At 57.6% G+C, this 17,549-nt stretch overlaps 3 protein-coding genes across 3 annotated transcripts; all 3 read left to right on the forward strand.

Moving 5' to 3' along the window:
• Window positions 1-1,331: 1,331 nt before the first annotated feature.
• Window positions 1,332-4,870, forward strand: GGS23DRAFT_337712 (amino acid transporter). The gene is made up of 11 exons (XM_051513010.1): window positions 1,332-1,736; window positions 1,939-2,143; window positions 2,420-2,489; window positions 2,600-2,613; window positions 2,721-3,124; window positions 3,270-3,512; window positions 3,612-3,906; window positions 4,010-4,055; window positions 4,121-4,203; window positions 4,320-4,454; window positions 4,623-4,870. The coding sequence occupies exons 1-10, from the start codon at window positions 1,636-1,638 to the stop codon at window positions 4,446-4,448; spliced, it is 1,590 nt and encodes a 529-aa protein (XP_051367859.1). The 5' UTR covers window positions 1,332-1,635; the 3' UTR covers window positions 4,449-4,454; window positions 4,623-4,870.
• Window positions 4,871-5,961: 1,091 nt separating this feature from the next.
• On the forward strand, window positions 5,962-9,406 carry GGS23DRAFT_338448 (GCS-domain-containing protein). Its single transcript, XM_051513012.1, has 6 exons — window positions 5,962-6,564; window positions 6,644-6,716; window positions 6,801-6,866; window positions 6,935-7,209; window positions 7,275-7,860; window positions 7,938-9,406. The coding sequence occupies exons 1-6, from the start codon at window positions 6,554-6,556 to the stop codon at window positions 9,012-9,014; spliced, it is 2,088 nt and encodes a 695-aa protein (XP_051367860.1). The 5' UTR covers window positions 5,962-6,553; the 3' UTR covers window positions 9,015-9,406.
• Window positions 9,407-16,452: 7,046 nt separating this feature from the next.
• On the forward strand, window positions 16,453-17,239 carry GGS23DRAFT_339214 (uncharacterized protein). The gene has a single exon (XM_051513018.1). It carries the CDS (start codon window positions 16,557-16,559, stop codon window positions 17,178-17,180), a length of 624 nt encoding a protein of 207 aa, XP_051367861.1. The 5' UTR covers window positions 16,453-16,556; the 3' UTR covers window positions 17,181-17,239.
• Window positions 17,240-17,549: the final 310 nt, after the last annotated feature.

Consider the following 17,549-nt stretch of genomic DNA (forward strand, 5'->3'; position numbering starts at 1 on the left):
ATATCGGTCTCTGAAACTAGGGCGCTGTCCCGCGCCCCAGGCCACCGGGTAGGGAGGGAGGTGACACGACCCTTTTCTTTTTCTCCCCCTATCTGCCCCTCTCTCGCGCCCTCGAGTTTTGCTTTCTCTCTCTGTTTCTCCTCTCTGGTGCCCGTGTGTTTTCGAGATCGAGGGGCGGCGGGTGGGTCGCTGAATCTCCGAGTCTTCGCCCCTCTGCGGCGAACCCGCGCCTCTATGTACCTGGGTAAGATATAGGTATAGGTAGGTAGGCAGGTTTGCGCCCGCTCTCTGGCGATTGGGGCGGTCGGCCTTGGGGGCGCGTCGGCGATGAGGATGGGCAGGAGAAAGCGGTTGGATGGCGGTCGCTGGACAGCAAATTTATAGGGAGCGTCGTCGCTCTCTCCCTTTCCCGCGGGCGACGAGCGCGGGCGACGATGGTGTGCCGGCGACGCTCGGGGCAGGCCTGGGCCGCAATTCGGCCAGCGGGCGAGCAGGTAGACGGCGGTAAAGGAGCGGTGAATCGCTCTCGAGTCATACAGCACAATACGCGCACGCAGACGCACGGGGTGCCGACGTCGTAGTGTATAACGTTATATACATAACGCAACGCATCACCCGTCCTGTGCCCCCCCTGCCTACCTGTCTGCCTGCCTGCCTGTCTGCCTGACTGCGCGGGAAGGGTGGATGAGATGAGCAGCGGGATGCTACACGAGCCTCGCGGCGCGGTCGTGGGCGTAGGCGAGCCCAGCCAGCCAGCCAGACAGCCAGGACTCGTCGACGAGCCCCAGCCCTGCCCAGGCTCGGCCCAGCCAACCAGCCGAGAGAACAACATGCCATCGGCGCGGGTTAAAGAAAAAACCAAGGGAAGAAGGGGGGAACGGCCATCGACCAATGGCGGCCCGCGGCGGGAGGCTAAGACTCGAGAGGACGATGATGCGTGTGATTGGCGCCGCGATATCTCCGGGGCACCCTGCGAGATCTGTACGCTACGGGCTTCCCTCTCGTCTCTCTCGCCTCTGCAGCACATGCCTGCTCGAACACGGGATGTGGCGGCCAGCGACACTGACGTCGGTAGGCTGGCTGGCTGGCAGTCAGGCAGGCTGGCAATGCCCGTACATACATATGTGCGTGTCGGTGCCGATATCAAATTACGTGAGCTCCAGACAAATCCATACCTATCTCGTCCCCTCTCTTGCGGTGGCGTCCGCGTGCGTGCTCGCCCCCCCCCCCTTTTGTCTCTCCCTATCTCTGGCTCCCTGCCGCCCTCGCGCGCGGAGCGTTCGGGAGAACTGCGTCGGTGTAACTACATACATAGCACCGATCTATCGGCCCAGCTGTCACCGCCGCCATGGCGGTCGAGCTATCTATCTATCGGCCTACGTGTCTCCCCGCCCACCGTTCTAGCAGCCACACACATACACACCAGCTGTGTCGCGCAAGCCAGCGTAGGGGGGTATTTAAGAAGCCGCCATAACCGGAGGGAGGTAGCCACATGTTTCATGTCTCGCTTCTCCGTTTCTGCGGACTCAGAGCTCTCAGATTTTCCCTCCATCGCCGTGCCACGTTGGACGAGTGCCATTCTCGGCTCGAGACCCGACTTGCGCGCACGCGCCTCCGCTTCTCTATCTAGCAGTGATGGTCGCCCGGAGCAAGCCTTCGCCAACGACGGGCGAGGGCCGGCTGCTACCCCGGCTGTCGAGATTGACAATGGTTGCCCTGACATTCGCCATCCTCAAGTAAGCAGTGGCCCCCTCCTCCCTCCCCTCCCCCTCCCCCTTGTCTCCTCCACCACCTCCTATTCATCCTCCTCCTCTCCCAAGCTCTACGCGTAAGCCCTACCGTGTCTGTCATGTCCATTACCCAGTGAACAACCCCCGTCACCGGGAGGTTGATCCAGTCAGACGACTCGCTGCTGACAGTCGTCCCTGGCGCGCGCAGCACCTGGATTGCGCTGGCGGGGTCAATCGGACTCGTCCTGCCGTCGGGTGGGCCCGTTGCGTTTCTGTATGGCTTCATCTTCTGTGTCTTGTGCAACCTCGCGCTCGCTGCGAGCCTGGGCGAGCTTGCTGCCATCTGGCCAACAGCCGGCGGCCAGTACCACTTTGTCTACGCCCTGTGCACGGAGCGCTGGAAGAAGGTCATGGTGAGCGTTTTTTTTGACATTTTTATTTATATATCCACTCAAAGGGGTTTGGCTATCGCGAGCTTCTTGACTCCTTTTCCTTTGTGACTGCCTCGCAGGGCAGGGGGGGGAGGCGAAACGAAAACGAAGAAACGAAAACGAAAAAGGTCCGTTAGAAGCGACATGGGGGGCTAAGGACGGGTGAGGAGGAATGAGAAAGGGGCCAGGATAGGCAAATGATCCCCAAGGAGGCGCCTAGAGAATGGAATAAGCTGATTACAGACTTCGCGTCGACAGAGCTTCTGGGTTGGCTGGACCAACATCGCCGGATGGCTCACGCTTGTGACGACTGAGGGCTTCTTCGGCGGTGAGCCTCTCCCTTTCCGTCTCCCCCGTCCCCTCCCTCTTCCTCTCTCTATTGCCCTCAGGCGGTCCGAAGGATCTGTCCAATTTACTCAGCTGACGGGAGCTCCCCAGCCCAGTTCATCCAGGTAAGCACGCACCCTCTCCTCTCCTCTCCTCAGGCCCGGGCACCGACCAACGATAAGGGCGAGGAGGGTGATGTGCGCTTTCTGACTCCTTCCCGGCCCCCCTGTAGGCAGCGGCCGTCATTGCGTCGGGCGGTGGCTACGCGATCGAGGCGTGGAGCACGTACCTGATATTTGCGGCGATCGTGCTGTTCACGACGGGCGCCAACGTCTGGGGCAACCGGATCCTCGGGCGGTGGAACGACGCGGCACTGTACTGGTCGCTGCTCGGCGTCGTGGTCATCAGCGTGGTGCTACTGGCCACGTCGCCCAAGAACGGCGCGCGCTTCGTTTTCACCGAGTTCCGCAACGACTCCGGCTGGCCCGACGGCATGGCCTGGATTCTCGGCCTCCTCCAATCGGCGCTCTCGCTCATCGGCTTCGACGCCGCGCTCCACATGGCCGAGGAGATGCCGACGCCCGCCATCGACGCGCCCAGGGCCATCCTGTACACCGTCATGGTCGGGGGCGTTACGTACGTGGACTTTTCTTTCCTTGGGTCTCGTATCTTGGCGCGGGGGTGGGCATGGACAGAAGTGAGAGAGGGAGAGTAGAATGGCCCCCACCCCCGGCACCCCTTTCTGTTGCTTTTCTCTGACGAGCGTCGATTGGCTATCCAGGGGAACCGCCTTTATCTTGGTCATCCTGTTCTGCATCACAGATCCCGAAACGGTGCTGAACAGCCCGGCGAACATGCCCATCGCGGAGCTGATCCTGCAGGCGACGGGTAGCCGCGCGGCCGCGACTGTGTTGTCGTTGATGATGGCAGTCTGCTTCATCAACGGCACGAACGGGTCTGTGACGAGCTCGAGCAGGCTCCTCTTCGCCATGGCGCGCGACAAGGGGATAGTCTACCACAAGTAGTTGAGTGCCCCTAACCCCCTTTCTCTCGTTTTTCCCGCACCCCTACCGTACACATAATCCCGGTAAGTTGTTGACTCCTTTCGGCTCCTCCCCTTCAGCTTCGCCCATATAAGCCCCAGGCTCAATGTGCCGGTGCGCACGGTGGCGCTCACCTGTGTGTTCAACCTGCTCTTCGGGCTGCTGTACCTGGGGCCGTCAGTCGCGTTTAGCGCGTACGCGGCGAGCTGTACCATCTTCCTTAACGTCTCGTACGCATTTCCCGTTATCGTGCTGCTGGTCCGCGGCCGCGGCATTCTCCGGCAGCACCGGCCCGGGCGGTCGCGCTTCTCGCTCGGCGTGGGTGGGCTCGCGCTCAACCTGGTCGCCGCTACCTTCGTCGTCGTCACCTCGATGGTAAGTTGTACATCGCAGTTGATGGCGGCCGGGGATATCGAATGATTCGCGAGATGGGAAAGCCACACTGACACCCCGACCACTCTCTTGTGACCATTATTAGTTTTTCTGCTTCCCAACCGGCCTGCCAGTGTCCGCCGACGAGATGAGTATGACCCCTGAATCAACCCACAACGTGATGACCAATTTTGGCCAACCCTATACGTGTGTGCAGACTATGTCGTTGTCGTGATCGGCATCTTCCTGATCCTGGTCGGCGCATACTGGTTCGTTTATGGCAAAGCATTCGAGGGCCCCGTAAGTTGACGAAGTTCCATTGGCTATAAATCTTCCCTTCCCCCAATCTGATCCGTTATGTGTCTTCATTCTTCATTCGGGCGAATGCCTTTGGGCTGACTCGCGGCGGCGCGCAGCAATTCGATGCCATCATCGGCCACGCCGTTGGCGACGAGGAGGCGTCTCGCTATCTGCCGGGAGATGTGGCTGGCGACTCTAGTAAGAAGGGATATCTTGAAGGAATGCTGCCCACCGAACCTCTATAGCAGCCGGTGCGTCTCCCCACAGACGGACGCGGGATGGATGACTAGGTATTCGAAGAAGGGCATACCTTGGGAGCAAGACTCGGGCCTAGACTTTCGTCCGGCGGTCTTCGCTGGCATTCTATTAGGTAAGGGCTATGGGGGTCCTCGTAGAAAAAAAAAACTAAGGCATCATAGGTAGGGTCTTCCACAGCCAGAATTAGCCTGGCTAGCATATCCAGGATCACAGCAGGCACTGGCAGATATAATAGAGAGTTGAGAGGTCTGTGGCGGACTCTTCAGTCGCCAGGTATGGAGTAACGATCACTGGTTTTATTTTGTGCGAATCTTTCGCCAGTCACACTTTGTGTTCTTTGCCTTTCGGCGTTTGTAGAGCACTGATAAGGAGATAGATCGGAGTTGTTTTGGGGAGGTGTGGCTGGTGGTGCTCTTCCGCGCCACACTTTTGTCCTAGACCCAATTGCCGAGACGGGCCGCACTCGGAAGGGACGTGGCTGCGCCCTTTTCTTATCGTGCCTTATCAGTCACATGCTGAGGTAGCCATGGCCGGGGCTACCTAGGTGGGATGTCGGGTGACGTAATTGGATTTCTAAGCCGTCTACGGGATGTGCCTCTCTCTGCGGGGTGGACGAGGTGGTAGCAGATAGGGCAGGTACTTGAGAATTATTATTAATTCACCTAATTTCCTAGGCAAATCGCCGTCTCCATAAGTACCAGAGATACGTAGCCACCTAGTGGGGGTTCGCAGAGCGATCGGTTGCTTAGCAGACGAGAAAAGAGGAGGGAGAGGGGGAGGAGGAGAGGAGGGAGGGAAGAATAAAAGGGCAGCGAAGGGGAGAGAGATTTTTTTAAAAATACAAAAAAGGAGACAGAGACAGAGATGATATATAATATTATGGTATATATCATATAACCTACCTCCATATACTGAGAGAGTAAACGGCTTTACTGTTATCTCGTCACATGATACCTAGTACATACCTAATACATGGCGATATCTACACCAGTACCTCCTCGTTGCTAAGGGACGCCAGTTACGCGCGCTTTTTGTACTCATGATACCGGCGGCGCCGATATCCAGAAGTACCAGCCTATACTCATGTAAGTCGCACATGCATACGCAAAACGCGCGATACCTATACCGACGTATACATCATCCACGCCCGGCCGGTACTTCGACTTACGCACTCCCTTCTCGCTCGCTCACTTGCGCTCCTACACATCCCATCTCACGCCTACACACTACCTGACATATCACACATACACATACACACACACACACACACAGAGAGAGAGAGAGAGAGAGAGGGAGAGACATTCCCGAACCATTTACACATGTCACGCCTCGCTAACGGCAGACCACGTTAGCGTCGCCGTTTCTTTTTCATTTTCTTCCCGACATCACACGCCTCCACCCGTTCGATCCCCAAGCAAGGGGCTGACCCTACGAGCTTTCTAGTCCTCGTGAAGGTATCAGCCGGTCCAGTGGCATGACCCCGGGATTGCGTGCTTCGACGCGCCATTGACATACTATACCACCCACCTCTTTGCGCCTGTACTCTCATTCGCGGCCATGCCATCGAGACCCTGAATACGGCGTGGGGGTTGTTTGTTACCGTTACGCCTCGACAGCGAGGCGCATTCGAACCCGAAGCCAGCCGCTGGAGAACGGGCTGCCCTCGACGCCACTAGGGATCTACCAACCCCCCCCTTTTTGATCTCCCCGTCACCGTGTCGAGTTACCTGGGGTCAATTCGGAATTTTGTCGTCGAGAGCGAAGAGAGCAAAAGAAGGCTCGGGTCGGCTTACCCGTCTGTGGCAGCATCTACGAAGAGACGAGGAAGAAAAGGGGTCATCTGCTCATCAGTTGATACTCCTCGATTCTCCGGAACGAACCCCCTCCGTCCCTGGAATAGAATAGCAAATAACCTCTAGGTTACCGATTTGTTTATCTATTGGCTTGTTTTTTCTTTCCCCTTTTCTATCTCGGAAGCGCCCCAGCGTGCCTTTCCGTGCCGTCGAGCCTGTCCCCGAGAAAAAAGGGGCAAGGGTTTCGCTCCTCGTGTGTTATCAGGTCGCACAGCTACGAGACACGGAGACGGGCAAAGATGGGCCTGTTGTATGTCGTCCCCCAGCCGAAACTGGATCCCGAATCCGATCTAGAGAATCGCAGGGGATCACTAACATCAGGCATCTAGAGCCCTAGGTACCGCTCTTGATTGGCCCGAGGCCCAGAAGTATGCGCAGCAGGTGAGGGAATGGGGTATCAAGGTAGGCTCCTTATCCCCGCCATCCTCCGCCCCCCCCCCCTCCCTCCTAGTACCCGTCCGGGCTAATCTGTCTGTGGTATTCTAGCAACTGCTGGAGATATGGAACAAGGCCAAGCGCAAGGAGCGTGATGCCATGTTGTGGGGTGACGAGGTAGGTAGTCGTGTCGAACATGCGTCTTCCGTCCCTCGTTGGGCCGCTTCGTTGACCGCCCTGGATAGATAGAGTACCTAGTCGTCAAGTACTCTCCGGACGAACCCAAGGTCCTCCTATCGCTCCGGCAAGCCGATATCCTCGAGGCCCTGGCAGCTGATGACGAGCTATCCGATAAGGGCGGATGCGTCCCGGCTCTCCAAGAGGTCGAGTCGCAGAAGTCGAATCCCCTACCCGTCTTCCATCCAGAATTCGGCAGGTTCATGCTCGAAGCTACGCCGGGAAAGCCCTGGGGCATCGGGTTTAAGGAGCTGTTGGATGTCGAATCTGACATGAAGAATAGGTGCAGTCACTCTCGTCGGCGTGACATCGGCGTCCGACCCGGTCGGTAACTAACCGAGATCCTAGGCGGAAAATTGCCAAGGAGCATATGGACCCTGCGGAATATCCTATCACTCTCACCACATTTCCCCGCCTCGGCGCCCCCGGCGTCTTCACGGACCCTTACTACCCACCGTCCGGGCCCAAGCTCCGGTCACAATTCGTCCCAGATGAGATTGCCAATCCGCACATCCGTTTTCCCACCTTGGCCGCGAACATACGCTGGCGCCGTGGGAAGAAAGTCCAGGTGAATGTGCCAGTTTTCCACGACGTAAATACGCCGAACCCGTGGAAGGACCCCACCGTCAACTACGACTTGCACAATTGGCCAGAGGACGACGACGTGAGGAACGGCGCGGCCCCGGACAACTTCATCCACATGGATGCTATGGCGTTCGGGATGGGGAGCTGTTGCCTACAGATCACCTTTCAGGCGAAAAACATCACCGAAGGCAGGCGGATGTACGACCAGCTGAGCCCCCTCGGGCCCATCATGCTGGCTCTGACGGCTGCGACCCCTATTTATAAGGGGTTCCTGGCCGACACGGACGTCCGGTGGAATCAGATCAGCCGCGCCGTAGACGACAGGACTCCCGAGGAGCTGGGAGAGAAGGTAAGCCCGCCGAAATATAGTTGTAGCTTCGGCCAACCCTTATTTATTCGTCGGTCTGCTAATGTCTTCTTGTCCAGCCCCTTAAGACCAGCCGGTGGCGCATCCCCAAGTCCCGCTATGCCTCTAACTCTACCTACATCAGCATGGACCCGCGCCTACGACCAGAGTACCTCGACCCAAACCTCGTCGTCGACGAGTCAATCAAGGCACAGCTGCTCGCCGGCGGAATGGACGACCGGCTTGCGACGCACTTCGCGCACCTGTTCATCCGGGACCCGATCGTCGTGTTCAACGAGGACCTGCAAGAGCTCGACCTCGCGAAGGCAGACCACTTTGAGAACCTGCAGAGCACGAACTGGCAGCACATGCGGTTCAAGCCACCGCCGCCGGGGTCCGACATTGGCTGGAGGGTCGAGTTCCGGCCGATGGAGATCCAGGTGACGGACTTCGAGAACGCCGCCTTCGCCGTCTTCATGGTCCTCATCACGCGCGCCGTGCTCAGCTTCGATCTCAACTTCTACATCCCCATCGCCCGTGTTGACGCCAACATGGAGGCAGCGCACGCACGCGACGCCGTCCTTGAGCGACGCTTCTACTTCCGGCGGGACGTGTTCCCGCAGCGCGCCGCGCGCAGCGGCGGTTCCTCGAGCGCGACGTCGCCAGCTACGAGCCGACCGGCGACCCCTCCGCCACCCGGATGGCGGGTCGAGGAGGAGTACGAGCTCATGGGCGTCGACGAGATCATTAACGGGTCGCCCACGTTTCCGGGGCTAATCCCGATCGTCGAGAGCTACCTCGACTCGGTCAACGTCGACGTGCGCACGCGCTGCGAACTCTCGATCTACCTGGACTTGATCCGCAAGCGCGCCAGTGGCGAGCTGTGGACTGCCGCCCGCTGGATCCGGCACTTCGTCGCGCGCCACCCTGCGTACGCGCACGACAGCGCCGTGCCTGACGCTGTCGCCCATGATCTCATTGCCGCTGTTATCGACGTCGGCGCCCGTGAGCAGGCCGGCCTCGGTTGGCGTGACATGCAGCAGTCCGCCCCGGATATCGAGCGCTTGCTGGGGAACTTTCGGAGCGCCGGTTACGGCGGGGACGCCAGTGCGAGCGGGCCGTCGTCCGCCGCAGCGGACTCGCCCTGCTCAAATTAGCCGACTAGTGTATGGGACGTATGGCTAGATGGATGAGTAGATGGCTAGTAGAGAGACATACACGAGGACAGGTGGAGGTACGGAGCACACGATGGAGAGAGAGAGAGAGAGAGAGTGACGAAGATGGGTCGATAGGATGGATGCCGGACGGGGTTGATCATTATTAGGTGTGGGATGTGATGTGACGAAGAGTCTTGTCGGTGAACTTGGGCTGCCCGCTTACGCATACGATGCCTGGGGGTGCGCGCAACTACCTCGAACAAACCAGTCTCTAGGTAGTTCTAGGTGGGCTCCGTTTTTGATATTATACCACACAAACCCGTCTACATACCTCAACCGCCTATCTAGCTGTCTGCCAGGATACGCACTAGCACGTCCAGGCCCCTACCTCTACATTGTCTACCCTCCTCGCCGATAGCTAACTCGGCCGCGCACACGTCGCCTCCACTAACTACTCCTATTTTGCTAGTGGCCTAGGAGCTCTACGCTGACTTCGTAGCAGCCGCCCACCACGGCCATCTCAGAACTAATACCTACATATAGATTCGGCTCGGCACGGACGCCGGCGCCTCCACCGTCGCGCCCGTGTTTCCTGTCAAAAAACAACCGCACTTACCGCGCTGCTAGGCTTAGATACTTACTCCGTTTCTCGCGCAAACCAAAATGGCATGGGCCATAGAACGGGGCTGTGATATGTACGCGGGCGCTCAGCACGCAAATGAGTCAACTTAGACAAGGAATTTGCGAGTCCAGCGAGCGGGGGAGGGAGGGAAGGGGGCACGCATGAGGCAGCCATATACCGATGCCACACAAGGCAGGACTGCCAAAGGAAGTGGCAGAGTGTTTACGCCGTGTCCACCGCCGGGGCCGCACGGGCGAGCGATCCTACAGGCGCCGGGTATGCCTCGCGGCGGCGGCGGCGCGGAGGTCGCGGATCTCGTAGGGACTCTACCAAAGAGGGGTCCGGTCAAGGCTTCACAGAAGGAAGACACAGCGTAGTCTAGGGGGCGTGTCTATGGATATGGTGCAGGCATGGGCCAAGTCCCGCGGCTACTCGTTTTTCTATATCATTAACGCTGAAGATGTTTGCATTCTTCCGCCCGATATGGATACAAGATGCAAGTTACGGGCAAGCTAGAGGAGTCTCGTGTGCCCCTTAAGCTAAGCATGGAAGGCAAAAATTGGGTTATTTTGACAGCGGGAGTCTTATTTAGAATTCGACTCTAGTTCACAGCCACACCCCCTAGAGTTGGTCGCTGCTTTAGTCTGATGTCTACCTCTCTAGCCGGATCAATAGTCCTTTTTACCATACACAAGACACCATGAGGAACTAAGTCTCTACGGTTACCATGCCGATATCTATCCACGAAAAAGATGGCAACGAAATTAAGCTGTAAGGCCGCATGCATACAGCAGTTAACGTCTGTCAAGACACTACAATATACTGAGCATATTATTTAATTTAGCGCTAGATAGCTTCACTAGGTCGAAGAGACCATGGTAGTGCAACTATCTACATGTAAAATTCAAGTTAATAATGGGTAGCTTCTACTCTACATCACTCAGACCGGTCGTCGGTCAGCAAAGTTTAAGCGAGCAGCTTCGATGCCGGTTGTTCGTATGACACCTGTCGGATCGCCGAGGGGGGGCAAGTCCGCCGGAAGCATCTTGTGACATACAAACCTGGACGACGAAGTCGGCTGGGAAAAGGGGGGGTTGGCTTGGAAGACGGAGGACTCGGGCCTATGAGTCGCTAGTAGCGTCGTGTCTTGGAGGGTGGTTTGTAATCGTGCCAGGTAGACGTATGCGCGCGGTATATCGTGTGAATCGTAGTCTGGTATCGGGCTGGCATGCTGCCACGACGTGGCCCGCGGATTTGTTTGCCCTCCCTCCCTCGCCCCGTGCCCCCGCGGCAGCGTGTGTGCGAGTTTCCACGAGGTCCGTCTACGCGATCGCCCAACGGCGGGATGCGACTATTGGCCTGAGGCCACCGTCTATCGCCAATTACTGCGACGGGTAGGGCCCATACCAAGGGGGCGAAGGATGCCACCAGAGAGACGCTTGAGCCTCTGGAGCCTCTGGCCCCGATCCCTCGATTCCACGCAAGCTGATCCGTAGGCTCCCGGATAGACACGTGGAAAGATGTCCGCGGCGCGCCAGGCCAGTTTCTAATGGTCGTCGCCTAGTCCTGAAGCTCCCTTCCGGTGGTGCTTGCGATGAGTAAGGATCCCATAATGAGGTCGGTTTCGGCGTCATACGTGTGATGTGGCGATGGGACTGCAGGTGTGAGCGAGAAATGTGCCTCGTCATCCTCCATTCAAATCTCGCACAAATCGCTAGCCGGTGATGGAGCCCCGATATAGATCTACCCTGAGGCGACGCAGATCGCATATTTTGCCATCTGGCAGATGGACATGACATTACTCCGCTACCACCCAAATCCCAACAAGTCTCTCTCCCCTTACGCCTCTTTGTCGGCATGCAGGTCGGAAGCGACATGGTTGATTACCCCAGCGCTCCTCTCTGTTTCGGTCTCTGGCTCTCTCTCCGCCTCTCATTCTGCCTGTCTCTCTCCGTCCGTCTCTCTGTGTCTCTCTCCTCTCACCCTCCCTCTCCCTCCATCCCTCCCCTCCTCTCTCGGCCTCTGTCTACACATGGATGGATCACCGGGTCGAGGAAAGTGGGATGAACACAACTCGGGTTACGCAAGCACGATAATAAACGAGGACGGGACAAGACGAGACGACGTGGGGAGGGATGAGTCAGGCGCGACGGCAGAGGGAGTGAGTGCTGATGCAGCCACCGTCGCCATGGGGCGCCACGCAGAGATGTTGCAGCGAGTAATCAATCTGAAGCGAACGACACCCCAGCCAGCGGGATCGTGCGATTTACGGCCCCGATCAGCCTGATCAGCCTCCCTGGGCTGGGGAGGTTCCAACGAAGCGACATCCAAGTGCCGAATCTAAGATACGCCACGGAAAGCCTCACATCTCGCGGGTGATGTCACCTACCTACTATGCACCCAGCTTACGGAAGGGATGTGCCGCGCACGGGCGAGCAGATCGCGATAGCTGGAGGGGAGAGCGGGCTATGCTAGTAGTAATATCTGCGTCCAAGTCGCGCGCGTACGCATGAAAAAGAAAAGGGGGCGGCACACACACTCGTGTGATCTCGAGAGAGACACGGCAAACGCACTGGGCTCGAAACGGGACGTCCCTCACCCCCAGATACCATCGCCGTACGACGTATTCCCGCGTGTCGTGCGTGTATATGTGTATATGTAGGTGTATGTAAGTATGTGTTGTGTGCGTCCGTGTGCGTTGTATTGTGTTATCTGCGATCTTCAAGACAGCTGTGCCGTCCGTCGTAACTCTTCCCCTCCGTGGCTCTGCCTTCAGTCAGCCGACGAGCAACAAAAAAAGAAAAGAAAGAGGAGGAGACCTGTCATATATCAATCGGGAAGGGGGCAGCGCCTCACAGATTGAAACCGGTCAAGAACCAAGAAGAAAAGCAACCCCCTTGGGACCCGAGAGCAGATCGCCAACGACGCGGGAGCGCTGCTCGGCAGATGCGACGGGGAGGAGGTATACACACGCCCGCCCCGGATAGGTAGGGGTGGTGGGAGCATAGGACGAAGATGTTTCCGGGCAGCTCCCCCCTTAACAACTCCGGATATGGTACATGGTTCATACGACGGCCACACACACACACATACACGCACACGCACGCACGCATACACACACAGGCTGCCTCTCTCGCCCACTCGCACGTCACTCCTAGCACACCACCCACTACCCACCCACGCGCGCTTTCTCGGGAGTCATGGACAAGAATAGATGGATGGACGGGTGGGTGAATCACCGACGCAGCAGCAGGTAGCAGCAAGGCGTAAAAGCGTGCGAAAATGGCAGCACTGCGTCATTATATTTCGATATATAAGAGTTTCCTTGGAGGGCGGGGGGGAGGATGAGGAGGGAACATTGCTGTGCCGTCCAACCAAAGGCGGCGGTGGTTCCCCGTCGCTCGCTCGCCCTCGCTCCTCCGCCATACACACGTTTCCCCCTTCTTCTCCCCACGGGCACCAGTCGGAAGGGGACTGATGATTCGAGATCGAGCGCGGCCATGCAACCACCCGGGGAGCACGCGTGATTCGCCCGCCCTTTGATGGTGGCTTCTCGGGTGGTGCATGTGGAGGGCTGGGATTGGCCTGCGAGACTCGGCGGAAAAAAAAGAATGGAAGAGAAAAGGGAAAATAATAGTGAGGGAGGAGTGAGGAGAAGAAACACATACACAAGACACTCACACACACACACATGCACCCGCACGGGAGGGATCAGAGATACGTAGGCTAGGCAGACTTAGGCGTCGGCGGGCAGGCAGACAGGTAAGCAGGCAGGGCAGGACAGACAGGACCAGGCATGTAAGAATGGAGGGAGGCGGATGGGGGGGAAGAAGGGGGGTGGTTAGGGGTGGTGGTGGTGGTGGTGGTGGTGGGTAGGAAACAGATCATAAGAAGGCCGCCTCCTGCAAGATTGCATGGAGAATTTGCTAGATCGGGTCGAGTTGCTCAGACCAAAAAGCTAAATGAAACGACAGATCTGATTTTGCTTTTTCCTTTCTTTTTTGTTTCCCGTCTCCCGTCTCTCTATTTCCTATTCCCTCTTCGCTCTCCCTCCCCGTCCTTCGCCCGCCGGGTGGCACACCCCCCCAGCCCCCCCCTACCCTACCTTCTTCTTCCCCCCCCCTTCCCCTTACCTCGCCCTACACCTACGTCCACACCTACAGCCAACCCACCCTACCTGTTCGTCTCGGTGTCCAGCCCTCCTGCTGCTGCTGCTGCAACCTTGACAGTGGTGGCTTACAAGATGTTGAGTAGGTACGTGGGCGTGGCGGCAGTAGGGCTACGTGATCCGCGTAGGTGTGTGTGTACACACAGAACGCGTATACCGTCTGGGTACCTACATGCCTGCGTGGAATATATACGAGCGGCGTATACGGCCTTTGTACGGCTCCGAAGGCGCCCCCCCCCTCCCCCATTCGGGCTACTGGATGCTGCGTCGAGGTCAGCGTGCGGCGTGTGGTGGCGGCGGCAGCAGCAGCGCCGCTGCCATGAACTCGATACGCACGCCGTATAGATTAGATGGACAGGTATCTAGACATTCATACATACATACGCACGTAGGCACACGCGGCAAGAAACAAACAGGTCGCGGGCATAGTAAATTGGCCCTGGCACTTAGGTATGTGATATCGTCACCTACCTAGGTATGTAGGGAGGAGGAAACCTGTCAGTGACATCTGATGAGTGCGGAAAGCCCGCGCATGTGGCTTCATCTGCGTTATACCTGCCTACCTATCTTCTCACCTCTTGCTTATCCACATACCTACCCAGATATACATGCCTATATATGCGGCGAGGGACCGGGGGCAGAGAAGGGTAGCCCGAAGTCGACTTGATTGTCTCGGGTGCTCGGCTAGCTGCATCTCTGCCGTGCTGTCGCTCAACCCTCTGTATTGCCTCTCGCTCGCTCGGCCACTTGCCGCTTGTTCGTGGGAGGCGCCGGCCTCGAGAGCATCGTGGCACTTGGCTGTACCTTATCTGCCTGCCTGCCTGCCTGCCTGCCTGCCTGTAGCAGCAGAGGAGCGGCGGACGGGCGAGCACGCGCGTCGGTCGGCCTAGAACCGCGGCGCCCTCATCGCCCCCGCCCCCCCCCCCCCCTCCTCTCCTCTGCCCGCCGACACCGTCGTCGTTATCGTCCCTAGTCGTGCGAGGATCACGAGCGGGTGGTCAAATCGACGGCGGCGGTGGGGGCCGCCGTCGAGAACTCCTCTCTTCGGGTGCTACGGTAACGTGGGTATCCCGGTCTCCTGGACGGGAGGGGCCGCAACGAAGGCTTCGCTTAAGAGGGAGCTGGAGGAGGAGGAAGAAGAGGAGGAGGAGGATGAGGAGGAGAAAAACCGAGGATCTACCTGCCTGACTTACTGCTCTCACTACGGCTAACGGTGTACGTAGGTACTATTTTTACCAGCTCAGACAGATGGTTCTTACGACGGGCGGCCGTCTCATCGGGTAAAAGCACAACTACTACTACTACGACACAGTACGTGCGATGTGGATGGGTGGGCGGACGAACGGAGGGATGGGGCTTGGTTGGTTGGGTGGGCTTGCTCGGAAAGCCTCGGTTGAAATGGCGCGAGGAATGGAAAGGACAGGACGACCAACTTTCGACGACAGCAAGGCTGAAACGACTTCGATGCTAGGTAGGTCGCCTAGCAGCCAACGTACCGTGTCGTATCTGTAATTATGTATCTACTTTCGGGAGAGGGAGGGAAGTTGGTTACGGAGGGGAGCAGGGGTAAGATGCCGGGCTAAAGTATTGCGATGCATAAGATCGTGATCTGGATTTTTCAATCTGGGAGCGGCGATATTAACGACTTGCTGCCTCGATGCGTAAGTATTAGTCCGCGGCCCCCTCCACCCCTTCCCCTTCCCCTCCCCTCCCTCGTTGGCGACGGGGATAGAGAAAGGGGGCCGTTACGTTGATGTCTGGCGCTTATTCGCGAGGGGCTTGCCATATCGCAGTCCGTCAACCCGTAGGTACACAAAGGCGACCCGTGACAAGAGAGAGAGGAAGAGAAGGAGATCGCCGTCGCAGAGCCGGTCCGATGGGCATAAGGTAGCGAGTGCTACGGCATGCGCTACCCGCCCTGAGCCCAGAGGAGAGAGGAAGACGGAGGGAGGAAGAGAGGTAGAGACAAAGGGGGGTGGGTGAGCAACCATCGCATCGGCGACCATCTTACTGTGTATCTCATCATACAACGTGGCCCGGGATGGTCCCTTTGCCCTTACAAACTTGAACCGTACAACCTGACATGCGGAACGGTGATAGATAGATAGAGTGGGTGGGTAGCACCCATCTCTAATAAGTGGTCTTGTGCCACATATAGTTCCTCGAAGTAACGAGATAGATAGGTATGCATTTTTCTGTCTTTTCTGTCCGTGTTTCTCTTTTTGATCATATCTATCTATCTATATTTATTTATATTTTCCCTATAGTGGTAGTAGGCAAGGCGAGAAGAAGGCAACCAAGTACGGGAACAACGATAGCAACAGTCTACTCTCTCACTCCCCCCCCTCTCTCTCACCCACATACGACGACGACGCCCACACAATCTTACGCACGCTTCACAGCTCATACCTGCAGCGCTGTGCTCGCTCGCTCCCGACCCTCTCTCCTTTTCGCGCTCTTCTTCCTCCGCATGCGCAACTCGCGCGTACATACAGCCTACCTCAGTGCATACACACATCCGCGCATATACAGGTTGAAATATGACAGGTAATAAAACGCTTCGTCGTGAGCCGAGGGCTATACTATGTAGGCATGTTATTGTCGGAGGGGGGAGAAAAAAGAGAGGAAGACGGAGAGAGAGAGAGAGAGAGAGAGAGAGAGAGAGAGAGAGAGAGAGAGAGAGCAACACGCTGTCAGAGAACTCTGTGCCCAAACCCTGCCCTATCGCGGGTTGTATAGGTATATATGTAGCATGTTATCTCTGTGCTGCAGGCGTGTAAGTGCGCAAGTCTGCGCGTGTACAGTACATACGATGCGCTCCCATCCCGGTACCGATACGGCTGTATGGCGATGGAGCCCTTCGGAATCACGTATCCGCGGGGTCGAAGGACCGCTCCGCTGGAACGGCAGGCCAATAAGGGGTGGTGGTGGCGGCGGCGGTCGAGTTCGTCGTCGTCGTCTCGCCTCGTTCCTCAAAGGCCGTTTCTGGGTGCGCCCCGACCCCCGGGCGATGTATGAAAGTCAGATCCTGCAATGCATCTATCTAGCAACGACAAGACGGAGAGGAGGGAGGAGGAGGGAAGAGGAAAAAAACGCCCCGATCTCATTTCGTTCAAGGACCAGGCCTCGAGATGATCTGCTGTGTGGGTGGGCTGTGGCCTGTTTGCTTTCATCACCGCTCCTCTCACCGGAGTTTACTGCGCCAATGGGACATGTCGAATTCCGTCCCTCGCTGGGTCGCCGGGGGACTGGGGGGAGAGGGTGGGAGGGAGACGTCGTCGAAGAGACCCTTTACCTGATAAGCAGCGCAGAGGAACGTCCCCCCCCCCCTCTCCCCCCGGCCACCAGGGATCGTCGGGACCAAGCCACAGCGTAGCGTAGCATTCTGCTTTCCCGAGCGGCGCATTGGGAGAGCTTCATCGCGGTTTAGGCTAGGGAAGCTCATGTGACATTCCCAGATTCATTTGGCCTTGGCTTTGGGTACTTATATAGCCAACCTTGGCAAGGATGGGTCCCTCTTCCCACCTCCTATCGAAGATGACGATCCCCGGGCTGGCTGGCGTGGTCTGGCCAGCCAGCCGGCCAGCCGGCCAGCTAGCTAGCCCTTTGTTTCTTTGCCTATCTGGTGATATAATACCTACTCTCCTGTACGATATAGGTAGTATTTCTTATATTGGGCCCGGGTTCGATACATGCCTCAGTACCGGCCGACGGACAGGCATGTTACTTACTGCGGACCTATATT

The sequence above is a fragment of the Durotheca rogersii genome (assembly GCF_024521655.1).
Source record: "Durotheca rogersii strain YMJ 92031201 chromosome Unknown GGS23scaffold_36, whole genome shotgun sequence".
NCBI lineage: Eukaryota > Fungi > Ascomycota > Sordariomycetes > Xylariales > Xylariaceae > Durotheca > Durotheca rogersii.

What these genes read in the sequence shown, in the direction of transcription:
- GGS23DRAFT_337712 (XM_051513010.1), top strand. Translation starts at nt 1,636, where the DNA reads ATGGTCGCCCGGAGCAAGCCTTCGCCAACGACGGGCGAGGGCCGGCTG. An exon ending in TCGTCGTCGTCACCTCGATG is followed by an intron (nt 3,907 to 4,009) that starts GTAAGTTGTACA and finishes GACCATTATTAG; the next exon opens with TTTTTCTGCTTCCCAACCGG. An exon ending in GCAAAGCATTCGAGGGCCCC is followed by an intron (nt 4,204 to 4,319) that starts GTAAGTTGACGA and finishes GGCGGCGCGCAG; the next exon opens with CAATTCGATGCCATCATCGG.
- GGS23DRAFT_339214 (XM_051513018.1), top strand. Translation starts at nt 16,557, where the DNA reads ATGTTATCTCTGTGCTGCAGGCGTGTAAGTGCGCAAGTCTGCGCGTGT.
- GGS23DRAFT_338448 (XM_051513012.1), top strand. An exon ending in TGAGGGAATGGGGTATCAAG is followed by an intron (nt 6,717 to 6,800) that starts GTAGGCTCCTTA and finishes GTGGTATTCTAG; the next exon opens with CAACTGCTGGAGATATGGAA. An exon ending in CCATGTTGTGGGGTGACGAG is followed by an intron (nt 6,867 to 6,934) that starts GTAGGTAGTCGT and finishes CGCCCTGGATAG; the next exon opens with ATAGAGTACCTAGTCGTCAA.